This window comes from Anguilla rostrata, chromosome 19 (assembly GCF_018555375.3).
Source record: "Anguilla rostrata isolate EN2019 chromosome 19, ASM1855537v3, whole genome shotgun sequence".
Taxonomy (NCBI): Eukaryota; Metazoa; Chordata; class Actinopteri; order Anguilliformes; family Anguillidae; genus Anguilla; species Anguilla rostrata.
The window spans coordinates 8,050,963-8,068,876 of NC_057951.1; the positions used below are offsets into that span (position 1 = coordinate 8,050,963).

The 17,914-nt window shown below is 44.0% G+C and overlaps 2 protein-coding genes across 2 annotated transcripts in view; one reads left to right on the top strand and one right to left on the bottom strand.

The window, feature by feature from the left end:
* Positions 1-81: 81 nt before the first annotated feature.
* On the bottom strand, positions 82-3,838 carry LOC135245905 (retina and anterior neural fold homeobox protein 2-like). Its single transcript, XM_064319279.1, has 8 exons — positions 3,711-3,838; positions 3,516-3,606; positions 3,282-3,416; positions 2,663-2,745; positions 2,286-2,358; positions 1,854-1,930; positions 1,350-1,470; positions 82-930 (listed from the first exon to the last, which is right to left on the bottom strand). Exons 2-8 carry the CDS (start codon positions 3,547-3,549, stop codon positions 779-781), a joined length of 675 nt encoding a protein of 224 aa, XP_064175349.1. The 5' UTR covers positions 3,550-3,606; positions 3,711-3,838; the 3' UTR covers positions 82-778.
* Positions 3,839-9,791: 5,953 nt separating this feature from the next.
* Positions 9,792-17,914, top strand: part of snd1 (staphylococcal nuclease and tudor domain containing 1) — a 193,330-nt gene continuing 185,207 nt past the window's right edge. Inside the window, exons 1-4 of the mRNA XM_064318582.1 lie at positions 9,792-10,011; positions 12,469-12,618; positions 12,887-13,007; positions 14,463-14,544. Of these exons, the coding sequence (XP_064174652.1) occupies positions 9,829-10,011; positions 12,469-12,618; positions 12,887-13,007; positions 14,463-14,544 (536 nt within the window). The 5' untranslated portion in view covers positions 9,792-9,828. The remainder of the gene's footprint in view (positions 10,012-12,468; positions 12,619-12,886; positions 13,008-14,462; positions 14,545-17,914) is intronic.

Sequence of the window (17,914 nt, forward strand, 5' to 3'; positions counted from 1 at the left end):
TTCCAGGACTTTTCACTTGTCAGAGCAATTACTATTAAAATTTTCTGTTATGAAGCAAATTATTCTTTCATAAAGGGAAACTTTATAAACTTTATAAAACTTTATTTTTTAAATGAGAGAAAAAATAAGTGAGACCCAAACTGCTGAAAGTGTTCACACCTGGTCACTGAAATGAACTCAACGAGCCACACCTGCATCCAATTAAGATGTGTTTCAGAAACTCATCCTAAAAAAACTAAAGCACCCATTTTCAAAAAGCTTTAACTGACCAAGAGTTCAGCTGTAAAATACATTTTAAAAACTACATACATACATTTACTGTTTACATACAACATAGTTTTATTGTTTAATAAGCACTGTGGAACTTTCAGAAAGGCATATGACAAATATAAATAAGATTAACAGGAAGTGCTTGCTCTTTCACCTTTGGGTCTTTTTCAATAACCAAAATTAAGATGGAAACAGTAATGCAGTCTACTATTATAAATAAGCTCTCAAAAATAACTTGTTCTTAAAACTAATTGCATCCCATTTCATATTTAAAGTCACAAAAGCAAAGTTTTGTTTTTACTGTGCATAAGAACTGTTGCAATGCACAGTGTAAATGATTGTGCACAGTGTAAATGGTGGTACACAGTGTAAATGACTCTACACAGTGTAAATGGCTGTACACAGTGTAAATGGTGGTACACAGTGTAAATGGCTATGCACAGTGTAAATGACTGTGCACAGGTGAATAAAGCTCCCATTTTGAGACCGCGTGTATTCCACGCTGGGCTCAGTATTGGGAGAAGAGGAGGGGTGCGTATTGTCCCGTGTGAAGGGGGAGGAAATGGGTGCTCTTCTCTGCGGGGCGGGGAGCCAAAGACCCCTGAGGGACCCGAAACGCTTCGCTGCCCACGGGACCCGTCCTCCTGGCGCCCGGAGAACCTGCAACCGACGCCGGGCTCGTTAATCTGGCGTTCGGTGAGCTGCCTTTAGCCACCTTTAGTGTTTGTAATCACCTTCTTTCTCATCAAGCTTCAGCCTTCCCTTCAGTAATTTCTATTTTAATTTCAGTGTTAAATTTTAAAATATGCACTGTCATGAGACCTGTACCCCTAAGTCACTTTTAATTAATCGTTTCCATATTATCGAGAATGATAAATCTTTTTTTAACATTAACATTAATAAAAAATAGGTGAAACAAATCCAAATAAAATCAAATGTGATTGGTTTTTGGACTGAAGAGTCGCTCGGGTAAGTAATAACATATTCATTTGTTGGGTTGAACGCCTATGACATAATGGATATGTGTCACAAACACAGAATAAAAAGTCCCCAAATGCATGAAGCTGGCAGCTCCTTACCCTGCTGGTATTGTTCAGTGGTAAGAGGTTGGCCGTGTCTCTGGTGCATGTGGTCTTGTGGGGTCTGGTACTGACAGAATGGCTGAGCTGGTTGAACCATAGACACGCCTCTCCATGGGTCCTAGACAAGGAGGTCACAGGTTAAAGGTCAAAGTGCACAGGTTAACAAAAGGAACAATCGCCTTCGCCTCCCAGAACCAAACAGATAACTTCAAATGGACATTCACTCAAATGGGACCCATTACTAAACACGTTCTGAGTAATAAACGGGAGACTGACTATACACTATGGCGCCACCTGTTGAATTATTAAAACAATTACAATATTTTCATTCAACTATTTCTTCGGTCTCCACAGATCACATCATAAAAATGAGCATCACTTTCATGATTGCCTTATTAAATACCCCCCTGCACATAAAACTCCAGAGACTGAATAAAAGCCAGTTGCGGTTCATGAATGCATCTTGATCACCACTGACCGTCACACCCCCAGAAAAGGTACCTCATTCCTGGTGACCCAGAAGGCAGCCCCCCAGTGCTGATGAGATGCCAGGCTTGGGTTCTGAGCAAGCGACGCATCTGGGACAAAAATAAAGGGGCTCAACTGGCATGATCACATGATCTCAACAACTCAGACACTAGCGGATGCAATACAATGTAATTACACAATCTATTAGCGCACAGAAACATTTCTGCAAGGCTCCGCTCCTTAAATTCGAAGCATAAGACATACATATGGCCCTTGAACAACTTCTGTTCTTTGATTCTGAAATACAAAGCCAAAGGTTCAGTATTGAACTCCACTGCAGTGTCTTTTACTGTAATTGAATACATACGTTACCTGCTGGCCCGAATAAATTGGGCTCCCAAACTGGTAGACTTGAGCTAACACAAAAAATAGCCTTACGTACAAAGCACCAAAAGCGTGACTCACTCTCCGTGTGGGTGCGACTGTGTTTGAGTTTCTCTTTCCTCTGCCATTTTGCCCTTCTGTTTGAAAACCAGACCTGCAGAAATAACCAAAAACAGCCAATCACATCCCATGGCATTTTAGCCTGTCAGATCAACTAGTGTTTTCACTTTCTGTAATGTGCTACTGTATATGGAAAGTGATTTCCAAACTTCAAAACAGTTTTGAAATTTTCTGGCCTGACTAGTGTGAACGTGTGGAATTGAAAGTTTGATGATACTCATTAAAACGTGGCATGGGGCTACTTTGAATACGAACTAGCATGGCTAAGGCAATTGTTTTTGCGAGGGTACATTTAAGGTGCGTTAAAATCATCTGCTGTGTTTATGGTTCGTTAGTACCTTTATTGTCGCTTCCGGAAGGTTGCACTCCGCTGCTAGTTTCTGCCGGGTGAAAGTGTCGGGGTAGTGACACTGCAGGAATTCTGCTCAATTTGAAGAGAAGGAATAAAGCGAGAGAAACATGCCGTTTTAAACCAGTGGTGCGCAAACTGGGTCCTGGGGGCCGCTGTGTATGCTGTTTTTTTGTTACAGCCAAGGTCTTGTTAAATTAAGGTTGTTGAACACCTGTTCTTTCATGTTTCTCCCTTAAACTTGTTAATACAATGCAGTTATTGTTATCATCTGCTTTGTCTTTGATCAGTTAAAAATTATACCACTTTTTATGCAACCATTCATTGTGCAATATAGCACAGTAAACACAATCTGAGTATGGGACTTTTATTCTTCATGGCAAGCACAGATATTTCTGACATAATGTGACTTGAGAGGGTAATTAATCCCTCAAAACATGAAAAGCTTATAATTAAGAACAATGAACAGCTTGTTCAAATTCTTGGACTGACTGTGGTTGGAACGAAGACCAGCATATGCAGGGCTCCTCAGAACCAAGTTTGCAAACCCCTGCTTGAAAGCATAATAAACTCTAGTAGTTCATTTCTTGATTTGTCTGCACGCTCACCTTTTTCTAACACTCCACATTGTTCTTTGGTAAATATAGTGCGGTTTCGACTGCGGTCGGTTTTTCTGGACTGACCACCATTTCCCGCTGACGTCCACTCATTGGTCAAGTTATCCTGCCTTCCCATGGTGCTTTCTATTAAAATGATGATGCAGAAAACAAATTCAAAGTGTTCAGTGTTCTTTTCAAAAGTAGAATGTGATGTTGACTATTGAAGATGTACAAGGCATTCACCTGCAGGTCCTGGATGAGCTACACAGTTTTCCATTTCAAAATGGCCCAGATCCTGCTGAAGACTCCTTAATATTCTGTTAACAGATGACACCTACATATGGAAGAAATGTTTTTATTTTTTATTACAAAAGCAATGTTTAACATCCATGTGAACCCACTTTATGTAAACAAATGCTTAAAATTGACGCCGCTTACGCTGGGTACTGTGTCCGGTTTGCAGACTCTTTCAGCTAAAAGCTTTGTCTGGATTTCCCAGGCAAAAATGGTCGGCCTTTCGCACTTGTACCGGCTGATTTTAGCGATCACTTCAGGCGTGAGGAGGCGGGGTTTACTCCCTCCAATCGCCTTTGGGCAAAAGAGACCTGTCCTTTGGTACCTGCCCAGTATTTTGCTGACACAACCATTCGAGACCTGTGTGGGAACAGAATCTAGTTAAATGTCTCAGCGCTTGGCATTTCAACAGTGTTGAAGTTATACAGTCGCACAAGAGTAGGCTATGTACTGACTCACAAGCCTCTAGTCTAAATACAAGTTCTTACTGAGACACCTTTGGTGTAGTGCATTGACAGCATGGCTTATAAGTGATTCACGTCCCAAATGAGTTGGCTAGTTATCTCATTGATTAAAGGTACTTCGCCTGAATTGCTTCTGTAAATGACCAGCAGAATTAAAAGGATGGTATGCGAGTAAACCTTCCCATACCTGTAAAATCCGGGAAATTTCACACGGCCTCGCGCCCTCCAAAGCCAGCTCGACTATTTTTCTCCTCTGACAAGTGGGTAGAGGTCTTCCGTTTAGAAAAACCCCGCCAAGCTGATTGATGCACGTGTTCCCTTAAAAGGTAAATGTAAAATGCAATTAAATGTTACAAAATTGATTTAACAAATATTGAGATAGGGGATTGGTTCAGCAATCGTGATTCAAATGGATAAGCGCGACTGAAAACACAGCAATATGGTAGGCTACAAAATGTCGACTTGTAATAGCTTTGGCAATTTTTTTTTTTTTTTTTTGCATTAAATGGCTTTCGAATTTATTACCGGGTCTGTTTTCTATATGCTTTTTTCACGAAAAAGAGTTTTACATAGGCTACAGTAAATAGACACCGATAATAACCTATTACGATAATAAATGTAATTTAAGGCCCAAAAGACACTAATATTTTAAGAAGCAATAATTAACACGAACCTTGATTTTCCATGTCCATGGACTCCTTTCTCCACAGATTACCTGCTACCTGGCATAAAACATAATAGCATACAAAAAACTGAGACACCGATTGAGACATTGCATTCACTGTTTCCTGCTGCATTGCAAATACATACACCCAATGCGATACAACAAAAGCTGACTCTATTGACGAATATACAAATATTGGCTTTAATTTTAATCCAATTGTAATAGCCTACTACCTTACCTTATTAAACTGACTTGCCCTTTGTGTGGTATGAAGTAGGCTACTGAAAAGCGCACCCGACTTGGCTTCGGGCTCGACTTCATAAATATATACTGAGAATCCTATCTCAATGACGTAGTGATAGAATATTGAGAATGTAAACACTGAAGGCAAATTGACGGAGTGTAAGGGCGTGTTGCCGGCATCCGCCGGGCAATCTGCTCAGACACCAATATATATATTAAATGTGCATTAAGTGTGAGCATGTAGTACACACTTTTATAAATTCTCTATGTGTATCCTAAGATATTAGTCATTGCATCATGGTCATTGTGATGATACTATGATTTACTACTACTACTACTACTACTACTACTACTACTACTACTAATAATAATAATAATAATAATAATAATAATGCATAGTGGATCGGTTTTGTTTTATATAGAAATTTAATTATCCTATCCAGGGAAAAGTACAGATCCATCCTGGCAACGTATTCTAAATAGCAGTCATTTTGTTGGCATTCTTATTGAGTCTAATCATTCTCATTTTGAGGCAAATTACATGCAAAATTCTTACTTGTATGCATAAAGCCGATGATGCACAGAACAACACTCGTTTTATTACAAATTCCACATCATGCACATGGAACAATGTTAATTTGCATGATACATCACAGACAAAACTCGCCATTAATCACCGTAAACAACATTAACAACGAATTTGTGGCAGTATGGAAATATTATAACTTGCGAACGTGTCCCGGGCTGCTTAAAATTGTTTTCATCAATTCAAATTACACTAACATTATTTCGGCAATGGTATAACTTAATTAAACTATGATATGGATGTCAAAACGCAGTTGCAAAAGTTGAGAATGTTGCATTTCCCTACAGACTATAATAGACTATAAGTTATCATTACAGGCTTTAATGGAGAAAGCAAAGCGAAAGGCTGAAACGTTTTGCTCCAATACATGACAATACCCTTCTGCCTGTAAGTTTTCGAAAATATGATCATCATTTACGTTGGATCAAACGGAAATAAATATTGGCCATGACAATGTTTCACCCAACGAAAGGCTATGCTAGTTTTATTTGAAGAATTAGAATCACTGAACCAGTAGCCACTGGCCTACTGTAAAGATGGTGAAAGCGTCGTTCACAAAATGAAAAACGTTGTTTGGGTAGAATATATCGTACTGCATATGAGACAGAGAATATACTCTCTTTTGAACATTTATTTCACAAAAATGCTTACAGATGTCACAAGCTTTAGAGCTTTCCTCGGTCACGTGACTTGAGCATCTCTTCCCGAAACATCCAAACCTTTCAAGTGCAGCTGATTGTTTTTTTAAACAAACATGAAAACGGGTTCAAAGTCGTCTGCCATATGGTAAAGTGCATTTGATAAATCATAAATCCATCATATACACTCTTTTATTACATTTTCTTTCAAGCATGAACAAATAGAGACAGGGATGAATATGTGGGTCACAAATTGAGGACCTATTTATGAAATGGAGAGCCGAAAAACCCTCGCAGATGTCTTCTGTCTGGCACACAGATAAAATATGTTGTAAACGTTTCAAAGAAAATATTTGAAGAGCAAATATTAGCAAATGAAAATCTATACAACCCTGGTCGTTTGGTCTGTTTAATGACTAATTGGGCATCATTAGCAAGATCCTCACAGATCGTAGCTCTACAGAAATAAAGGGTAGATTCTAAAATGCCATATGTTCCAAATTATACATTAACCACGGGTCACCTTATGATAATATTTTCGACATGAAAAGCATCGCATATCTAGGATAGACATCTTGAACACCAACATCTCCTTGCCAACAGACAGAAAAGACAAATAAAGTATTTATTTTAGTGCTCACCGTTCGTGCTACATTTGTGCTGAAGTGCTTTATCACAAATCTCTCGTGGACCAACAAAGGTTGATTAACTAGCTTCCAGAAAGACACGTAATGGAGCAAACAATAGGTGCGTAATTGTTTAAGATGCACACGCAGGACCGACTCAAAGTATTTCTTCACAGGAAGAAAATACTTTCTTTTTTCTTTATTAATTTACAGAACTGTTTTCTATAAAACATGGAATTACATTTTGTCCAACAATTAACTATTTATCCTCGTTGGTTTTTATCAATAATAGGAAACCACCGCCATGTCCCTTGCGTAAATACTGGGGAACCAAAAGCTATCCAAAGCGCACTGGGTTGAATATATTTAACGCGCGAATAAGGGTATTCTAAAAGAAATAGCTTGTCACTTAACCGCAGTCAAACCATAAAGTAGTTTTCAAAATAACTAGGGGTTTACAATGTCATGCATAGTATGGATATGTGCTAGAATAAAACATTCCCTCGTGCGCTCTGTTTCGAGTTCCAAAATATTCTGGATAGTTCGTGGATTACTCCAATGATTTTTCCCATTAGGCTTGTGCTCTAGCTCTATAGCATTGTTAACAATCACATACACACGAAGATGATATATGATTTCTATAAATCTATCAAGTGTGGCGCATTTTCTTTGAGAGTGGTGACTCCAAATTCCAAGAGAAGTTTTTTTTTTTTTGGAGCATTACGCATTTGAATGGTAATGCGACATTACAGGTTATGAAACTCAATAAGTTGCGCCGTGCGCCGTGCGTTAAATGCGATGCCGTAGTCTAATGTGTGTAGTAGGAAACATTGAACGAGTTGAAGGATTCAACGCTCAACATATCGATTGGCCACATTAATCAGCCTACTTCAAAGTGTAAGCCTAATTATGTAACAGTGGTATCCTCAAACATGCATGAAATACAAAAAGTTAATCGTTATTATGAACTTCCATAGGCGTACACAGATGTGAATGGTGAAATTCCATGGCTAACATTTCCGTAAAATTAAGAATCCAAAGTTATTATGTTCATAAATTACACACAATATTTAAATTCAATATCTCGCAAATGCTTTCTGAAAAATACCTGGTAAAAAAATATATAATTTGCTCTGATATATTGTGCACCACGCTGGTTAGTCTCCGTGTGATGTTTCAACTGACATATGCCGTTGGGGGCAGATATCCCATGCAGGAGTCAGCTACTGTGGATCAGGGAATAGGACAGAAACCTAATTTATGTACGGGAAAGAGGATATGTGTGCGCGCACACACACTATTAATGCTGCTGTACTACGTAAGCGATGGATTTTCTAGTGCGGAGGGAGTGGAGTGGTGCAGATTGTAGATTTAAATCTTTCAGAAACATGTAGTTGACACGGATTTACCTGTGACGCACCGAGTGAAATTATTTGAACTGAACCGATTTTTAAAGCGGATGTACAGTGATGTGTACAGTACTTGGATTGCCCCCTTTCCCCGATAGAAACAACAATTACTGTACATATCATAATTTTATCGTTCAGCCACATTTCTAGTATGAAATGACAAACTCGGGAGTTTCAGCAATTTACGGTGAATAGAAATGCCTGCTGTTCAGTTGTGAAGGAATAGGCCCTAGGCTATGTTCAGACAATCTCCCTCCGTTCAAATCCCTCTTGCGCCTTTGAACAAAGCAGATAAATTGAGCCGCTTAAGGAAAAACATCCTTCTGTAAACTAAACCGCGGATGTTTTTGCCAACCAAATAAAGAGCATTGAAACAACTGGTCTATACTGTATGTGTGCCAAACATCCTTGCTGACATGTTTAAATATAGGCTTTTATTAGGCGCTGTCATGTCTTGATTTGAATGTCAGTCGGTCATCTTAGTTTTGTATTTGCATGTAACAGTATATCTGGTAGGCCTATATCTGGTAAACTCAGCCCGCTGATTTCATTCATTAGTTCTACCTCCTGGCTGAAGAAATGTACTAATTAGTACATTTTGTCCTAAGGTGATTAGGACAAAATACTCGGAGGACCTTTACTTTCTTAACCTGGGGTTTCCACTTTTGCATATTAGCTACCATGAGTATGTTTCTAACTTGTTTTGGCGAGTGCACAGTGACACATTTGCAACTGTGAGAAGCAAGTAATTACTAAACTGTAATAGACTCCTCTCTGCGATTACGATATACCAGGGGTGTTCGACGTTGTGGGTGCAGGTTTTTGTTTGAGCAAAAACAACTGATTCTACTTATCAAGGGCTTGATTGAAGACCATTATTAGTTAATTAGTTGAATAAGATGTGGAAGTGCTGGGCAAAAACAAATGCATGCACCCAACCGGCAATTTTCAGATAAGACTGAATATACTTCCATAAAAGGTCATATGCTGCCATCTAGTGGACCACTAAATAATTACACACAATCACTGTCCATGTGGTTATTTATGTTTACCATTCACTGAGTAAGCTAACACTTAAAATATTTAGGAAACATGAGTTCGCCACGTACGCTTTCTAAAATGTTGACGGACATTTAAAAAAGCAAATCTGATAGTGGAAATAACACTAGTTTGACTTGTTTAAATGTTATGAGTTAAACGTTACTACTTTTCAAATGCCCTACGGCATGTGTTGACTCCTAGGACGTGAAAAATATCCTCGCTTAAATGATTGCTTTTCAACAGAGACTTTGGAATCGGCTCTCTCAACGGCACACGAGCAAGCATTAAGACCGCACGTTAGCCACACAAGCGAATATCTCCTTCATGTATTTAACGAAACTGAAAACTACAGTTGCCCTCTCGAGCACACCAGAAGCTTCATAAAACCCTCTGTATAGATAATCTGATGCTGACGTGTCGTCCATACTTCACATTCCGGAAGTTATAGTTTTCTATTCGTTACGATTTTGGAAAGTGGTCTATTTGCAATGTTTATTCCCACAATTGCCCCGGAACATGTTTTTAAATAAATGACGTGTATATCCTGTGAATACTGGGGTTGCATGACGCCGTGTGTTTCCGGTTTAGTGAATGTGTACAGCGGCATTCGATTCTTCTTTCTTGAAACCCAGTAGAGCAGTCTCACCGACTCCCGACTCCTTTACCTGTTTCCCCCCATACGGCGTGTTTAAATCTGCGAATATGGCATCATCTGCATCCTCACAGGCACAAACAAACGCTGCTCCAGTTTTGCAAAGAGGGATTGTAAAAATGGTAAGTCAAAGACTTACTCGGGGGTGTTGAGGGGTTTTAAAAACCAAGCAGGCTAAATAAGTTGATTACAAGTGGATGGACTTAAGATATAGAAGTTGTTACTATATGTGCGTGGTCAAAGGTTTTGAGAAAATAATACAGGTCTGTGTTTACTCATAGTTCTGTGTACAGTTTGGTTGCTAGCTTGCTGAATTATTTGCTAGACACTAGACAGTTAGGTTGGGAGCCACCATGCTAGCTTAGTAATGTTAGCTAATTAGTGGTCTTGTTTAATTGCCAGCTGTGTAGGTAGCTCCCAACTCTCTCGCGCTGGCAACTCATAGCTGCCAACATTTATTTTAAAAACTGTCATGGTAACTAGCTCCTTGACGTTTTGGTTGTTTCTCTAAGATCCCAAATCCACAAGGCAACAGATGAATATTCGAAAATGTTCTCAGTGCAACATTAGCCAGCCAATTAGTCAAATGTTCGCGTCAGGTGTGCTAATTGGGCATTTCATTTGCTGGTTAGACTAAATAATAATCTGCGTTTTTACAAAGTGAGGAGAGTACTGTGTAGCTCCAATTACTGTCACGTGTGGCACGGCATGGGCTGGAAATGGGCTAGTTAGCTAGCTGGAGCTAAGTGTTTGTACTCTGATCAAAGTTCCTTATTCTTCAAGCCAAGGTTGGGTCGATTACACCATTTGCGTAAAACGTCAGGAAATCAGAATGCATGTTGTCGGGGTGAAATCAGAACACATCTACTACGCCACGATATATTTTATCTTGCACACGTTAACCAGCGGGCTACTTCATGAAGTCTAAAGAGAAAGCTTTGCTTTGCTTAAGAAATGTGCCTTTCCAGAAACTCAGCAGTCCACTAAAATTAGTAGACTATTCGTGTCCAATTTCGTTGTTTGAACAATGATTGCGATTTGCGGACTGACGTTTAGTTTTAATGTAAGGTTGGCACGACCAAGCAGCTTTAATACTGATACTGACCCACAATGACACGTAACCCCTGGAAATCTTTACAGTTGCACGCGTTTTACACGACGGCAGCGTAATTGATGACGTGGTGAAGTTGTAGATTTCTGCAGGACCAACTCTGAAATGAACACTGAAGATGTATAGTAAACATTCAGCAACAACGTGGCTCCATACGGGTTATGTCGATTTTAGTATTTTAGATTATGTTTACGCTAGCCTATGAGCAATACGCGTTTGAATTTCCTGAATGTTTGCCCCAAATCAGTGCAGGCACTGTAGAACCTGTTTTAAAATGCATGCTATGATTATCCTCCATTGATTGTAAATTACTTTGTGTTGTGAAAACAGTTCTTCCGGATATTTACCATTTATATCACGTAATAAATAAATAAAATCCTGCTGGTTGTTTTTTCGTGGAAGTTAGTTCCCAATGATAGTCTAGCGGCTTTATTGCAGCTGTGGTTAATGATTGACGATGATTGCAAAATATCAGCTTCTATACCTCATGAATTCAAGCATACTCCCGTCAACAAACCCAACTTCCCAGCGGCTGCACAAATCTTTCCATCGTTTTCATTTCGCGTCTTGACGCTGTCCTGTGAATTGTTTGTTTAGTCACATGCCCCAGAGAGCGTTATCCCACAGTCAGATAAAATAGGCCTGGGGACGCAGTCAGAGCCCTGTTTTGAAGTGTTATCTGTCCCCTTGGGGTATATATAAAAAACCCTGGAGGCTTACCACATCAGGCTGTGACTGTCCCGTAGCGGTTGAAAGTGAGCTATTGTATAACTGCCAATATGGATTTGGTTTCTAGAATAGGTTCTAGTTTAGTTTAGGTTGTATGCCTCCTATTTATTCGCAGGGCTATTTTGTCCTACTGTCTCTCAGGAAAGCAGCTCCTGAGGCCGACAGGCCTTCTGTGTTTTCTTATCAGCTTTTTTTGTGTGGTATTACCAAGTGAAGTGGACTAACTGGCATTGCTTGGATACAGTGTGCTGTTAAAAATTAGCTTTATGCACCCTCATCATTGCAACAGTTATGTGGTCTATTTTTTTGTTTCTTTTTCGTGAACAAAATGACTGTTTATTTGTCTCATCACGTGTTCATTTCTAAAATTGAACTGCACTGTAGATTTAGGAGTTTTGGTTCACAAGCGCACATCCGCAGCTCGGGTTGTGTACGCACGTTTCAGTCAGATGTGGACAGTGTGCTTGTTTCGTGCCTTGGCTCTGAACTGAAATTTGGTTCCAGTTTCAGTTTTGAGCCTGTGGTCGCTTGTGAAGGCGTCGTTCTTTCCTGAAAAGTCTTGCAGAGGCGTGCTATTGAAATAAGTGAATCAGTGCACCCTTTTCGCCTATCCACCTTGGGTTGAGATCAGTGAATTAGCCATTCCGCACGGCGTCGTGATCAGTGGGGTGGTTTTTTACAGTCCCTGAATGGAGTCGGGCTCCTGACCGGCGCGTGTGCCTACCCTTCCCTCCCCCAGGTGCTGTCCGGGTGTGCCATCATTGTGAGAGGCCAGCCGCGCGGGGGCCCCCCCCCGGAGCGCCAGATCAACCTCAGCAACGTCCGAGCCGGGGCGCTGGCCCGCCGCGCAGCCCAGAGCCAGCCCGACACCAAGGACACCCCCGACGAGGTGAGCGGAGAGGGGCGGAGCTCCCCCCTTTGAACCCTTTAAGGCGTGACATCACAGATGTGTCATTAGTATGTTGTTAACCGAACATTCTAATGCTGATGTCACAATCACTGCTGGTAATTGAGAGTAACAGAGTTCTGGAACAGTGACTTAGATTTTTGAAAGACGTCTCGGCGTGTGTATTTTGAAGGGCATTCTCGCAGGTCAAAGGTCATGGGGGGGGACATGGGCGGAGTCTGTGCTCACCAGGGCCTTTGTTGCGTTGCAGCCCTGGGCCTTCCAGGCCCGCGAGTTCCTGCGGAAGAAGATGATCGGGAAGGAGGTGTGCTTCAGCGTGGAGATAAAGACGGCCCAGGGCAGGGAGTACGGCATGGTGTACCTCGGAAAAGGTACGGCACTGGGGACCGCGCCCACCTGCAGAAGCACCATAGAGAGCGGGGAAGCGCAGCTCGTCTCTGTCCACCCAGCGGTCACCAACCCTGTTCCTGGAGGTCTGCCGTCCTGCAGGTTTTCGCTCCAGCCCTAATTTGGCACACCTGGCTCAATTATGCCCAACCCTGATTTGGCACACCTGGTTAATTAGCGGCTCATGGAGATCTCTGGCTGTTGAACGTGGTGTGCTGTGTTAGGACAGTACATCTCGAGGAACAGGGTTGGTCAGCGCTGCTGTGGACGGTGGAGTTTTGAGATGTGGGCCCAAGGGAACTTTTGCACTTGTTAGCAGTGCGATAGCTGTGGGGGTTGGGGGGTGGGGGTGGGGGTGGGGGGGAGAACACTGTTTGTTATTGAACGCGAGCGCGAATAAACTGAATACTCAGCCCCTTTGCGGGGAAACCTTTTCGACCGAAGGTTTTAGCACGAATCGATCATTTTTTGAGACGTTGGATATTTAAAGTTTCCATCTCCTAAGCACCTTTTTTTTGTTGTTTTTGTTTTTGTTTTAAGTCATTTCAGCTGTTTAAGCCGGCGCGAAGCAGCATTCTCGCGTCAACTGATTTTTGACACGAGCGTTAGATTGGGAGCTACGGTGCTGAGCCCTGAAAATGGCTGTTCCGCGCACGGCGGCTACGACGGATCTCTGCGCGGAAATTTTGATAAGATCAGCGAGCGCGCTGGTTTCCGCGGGGACCGACTTTAGAGAGAACTGCTGACGGAACCGCTTTATTTCTTCAGCGGGCGCGCCCGAAGTCTTTGAAGTGGTGCTGACAGCGGCAAAAAAAAAGAAAGCAAAAGTAAAAAAAAAAAATAATAAAAAATCTGAATGAAACATTCATTGTTCCGTCTCTCCTCTGGCTTCAGGTGTTTTTCATGCGGTGTAATAAAAGTCCAGTACCGTCGTGGGGGTTTGAATCTGTGTGTTTTTTAATGCTGAGCGCACTGCCGGTGAAACACTTTATAGACGCGCCGGTCTGAGAACTCCTTTAAGTTCTGGGGACGGTTCCGGAATGTTCCGATTTGTATCATTGTATTCCGCGTGTTGCGGTGCTGCTTCAGAAAGCTCCTGCTACCGAACCCTGACCCTGTGGTTCAGAAGCGGGGGAGGGTGGACCCCTTTGGGCAGGGATCTCAAGCTCCGAATCCTGGAGGGCCGCCGCGTCTGCTGGTTTTTGACCGTCTTCCTGCGCTCGAACGCTTAATTGAGGTCATTGATTGGCTAAAGAGTCCCTACGCCTCGTTTCCGAGGCCTAAACTGACTTCCGGTCGAAAGGAAATCGAAACCAGCAGAGACGTTACATTACAGTTACTCAGCAGACGCTTTTATCCAAAATGACCAAAGTGCGCCCCTCCATGAGTGGAGTTTGCGACCCCTGCGTTTGAGTCCTCCTGCTCTTTCCTTTCCGCAGACACCACGGGGGAGAACATCGCCGAGTCCCTGGTCTCAGAGGGCCTGGCCACAGTGCGCAGAGAGGGCATCCGAAGCAGCCAGTAAGGAGCGCCCGCCGACCGTCCCGCCCTTTCCCCACACCTCCCTCACCCGTCCGGCTGAGCCACGGCTGCCCAGCCCTGCTCCTGGAGGTCTACGAGGCCCGGAGGTTCTCACTCCAGCCCTAACGAAGCCCACACCTGATTCAGCAGCTGGAGATCTCACTGAGCTGCTAATTAGTAGAGTCAGGTGTGCTCAATTAGGGTTGGAGTGAAAACCTGCAGGACCATAGATATCCAGGAATGGGTCCTCATGGCTACGCCACCACAGAGTTTAAGATGAGTGTGTGTCAGTGCAGCGGATCGCTCTGCTGTATCGACAGCCAGGCCCAAACCCCTCGGGGCCCGTGTTTACACCCAACGCGCTGCGCTTTGTATTCATTTTCAGTAACGTGTTCTCAGTGTGTTATCGATGCTTTCGGTGCCAGAGTCACAACTCTGCTGGAAATGGAAAAAAAAAAACAAACCGACTGCAGCGAGGAGGGACTGAGAGGTTTCGAGTCGCGTGCGTGGGACGAGGGCGAGGCGTTCTGCGGTTAGGTCGAACGTGTTCCTGTTTTTCCGGGGGCCGCTGGGGTTAACGGTTCTGACGGGGCGGGAGGTGCGTGGTCCCAGTGACAGTGGGACGTTTATCCTCCGACGCTCTGTCCCAAGGGAAGCTCAACGGGCCCTTGTCTGGGGATGCCAGCACAGGCTGGCACCAGGCCTCCGAGCTGGGCAAAGCTGGGGGGGGGGGGGGTTTGTGGCTTGTGCAGAGAGTTTTCCTAACCCCCCCCCCCCCGTTAATCAGAAACCACCAGTTTTCCTCATGGGGTTTGTTTGACGACCATCCCAGATGTAGAGAGGTATTCGGTCACACGACTGAAGTTGCAGCCTTCTCGTTTGCCGCGCTGTGATTGGATGCAGCTCTTCGGGCTCAGCCAATTGCGTCGAGTGTAACCGGCGTGCGCCGTCCCTCGACTTTGCTTCATGGCTTGCTGCCCGGCGCTGTGCGTCTGGTCGAGTGGAGGGACGGCAGACCGGTGGGGTTGGCTTTCGGGCGAGAGAACGCTAACGTTGGCGGGCTTTGGAGGCGGGCCGTCCGCCGAGCGGCGTGATTCGCCGGCCGTCCAGCGCCTTTATGCGTCGCCACTGCGAACATCGCGTCTGTTGTCTGGAGGCCTTTCAGCGTTACTTTCTTTCGAGCCGCTTTGCTAAAAGAGTTCATTGAGTCCTTCCCAAAAACTCACAGACACCCCCCCCCCCCCGCCCCCCGCCCCCCGCCCCACTTTAATTTCTTTGCACGGTTGCCAGTTTCCCCATTTAGAGTTTATTCTCCCCAAATGGCTAAAAGGCATTCTGTTCTTCTGCTTCAGTTGTTCTGCTCCCCTGCTGGCTTTGCTAATCCCCCACCTCCCCCCCCCCGCTGTACAACACAGACAAACGTCCAAACACGTCTTCCTCCAGCGCCCACGCAAACGCACGCGTCGCTCGTCGCTAACGGCGACGGGCTCAGCCGGAGCCTTTCTGGAACCGGGATCACGAGCCGGCTCAGCCAGTGACCCGGGCGATCGCTCTTGCGTTCCCCGTTTTTTCGCCGTCTGGTTCGGTTCCCCCCCCCGTGCACCACCGAGCATAAATTAAACGGTCAGTCGCTCGCCAGTGCCCCCGCTACGGCTCACCCGTCCGCTCTCCGATAGAGACTCGAACCCTTTCATTCCGCGCGTCGCGTTCCCCGTTTTTCGATTTTGGGTGAGAGAGCGGGCCTCGCTGCCAAATTGGAGCCCTCTGACGTGCTTGGAATCCTGAGAAACGGCAGCTTCGCCAGCCCTTCCTCCGGCAGACGCGGGCCCAGTTTGCACCGAGCGGCCCTTACAGGCCTGCTGACCTAGCGTGGGTGACCTCAGCTGCTCCCGCCTCTCTTCAGCAGATATAGTTTTCACCGCCGTCGCCGGCTGAGTCGGCGCAAAGCGGAGGGTTTTCCGAAGAGGTAAAACCCCGCCCTCTTTAATTCGAGGCCGGCGTCTGCGCTCTGAGAATCGTAATGGCGCTCACCGCGGGGTCCGAACAGATGTCTGCCTCGCTTCGTAAAGTCTGCAGAAGGTACCCTTGATCAGGATGAATGGATCCCGTGGGGACGCTTTTTTATTATTATTTTTTTTTATTATTATACAGGATTGGATTTGAACGCCGTTTGTCTCGTTGGCTGCATTTATGGCTTTTTTTTTTTTTTTTTGTTCCTGGCACTGGTTCGCTGCTAAAATGACAGGTTTTCTGGGGTTAGGAGTTCCCTGCTACAGCGCAGTAATCGTCTAGTTAGCCAAGCAGTTGGCGCCAAATTATCTCGCAGAGGAACTGGAAAAGTAGCGTTGGCGGTTTTTTTAATTTTCGCCCTTCTTATGTCAGGCTTTTAATGTGGAGTGCGTACAAATTTGGGCACCGTGTGACTGCAGTCGGGGAAAAGTGTTTCTCCATAAAAGGAGCTGAAGTTTGAAGTGAGAAGAAAGGCCTGTTTTGCAAGTCCGTGTCCTGCCTTGCTAATTAGGAGCGCGGTTTTCCGGAACATTCTGCGACGCGGTGCCCTTTGTGATGAATTGAAATCCACTTAAAAGCCTTCTCTGGGCCTTTTCTGTCTGCATTTCTAAATAATGATGTGCGTTTGTAAAAAAAAAAAAAGGTGCTTTCATATTAGCCAGCCATCTGATGCCCTGAGGCCTGTCCAATATTGTCGGATTAAAGAATTAAAGACGACCAATGAAAAGTTTGACGAGCAGGCGGCCTTGGTGTACTGAAGAATCACACTTTTTTTTTTTTTGCTGTTGAAAGATTGTTATCTAAAGGTTTTTATCATTTTTTATTATGTCGCAGCTTAGGGATTTGAGCTTTTTGGGTTTTATCTGGGCCTGGGCTTAGGTTCGGAGAAGGCAGACTCACTTTAGAGGATCCTAGCGATGTGGAATAGGGGATAGAGAGCTGGACTAGTGACTAGCTTTCCGAGTTGAATTGAATTTGGTGGGGCGGGGGAGGTTGAGGTGGTGGTTCATCATATAGTTTAACTCCGAGCATATGTCGGCATGAAGAACTATTCTGCCATATCCGTGGGTACACGGAACCTGAGCGGCATTCGTCACCGTGGAAACGGGTACCTGCGCCGAGCCATAATAAAACACTTTAAGCACTGTGGCAATGAGGGAGTGCGACTCCTGTGATTCGATACGGGCCGTGTTTATTCTCTTGTTCCTCAGATTGAATATTTGCGAAATCTATCACGGATTTTTAGTCCCCGAGCGCAGCGTGAAACCGTCACTTCCCGGGCGGCGAAATGAATAACATCAATGAATCGTCTTCGTAAACCTAAAGAAAGCTGGGGATTTATGCGGCGTATTACAACGTT

Bases quoted from the DNA above. Each gene is read 5' to 3' on its own strand.
- LOC135245905 (XM_064319279.1), bottom strand. From the start codon at position 3,549: ATGGAAAACTGTGTAGCTCATCCAGGACCTGCAG. The intron at 2,359-2,662 runs GTACTAACGAAC...TTATTTCTGCAG, and splicing joins TTCCGGAAGCGACAATAAAG to GTCTGGTTTTCAAACAGAAG. The intron at 931-1,349 runs GTAAGGAGCTGC...CGTCGGTTGCAG, and splicing joins CACTGAACAATACCAGCAGG to GTTCTCCGGGCGCCAGGAGG.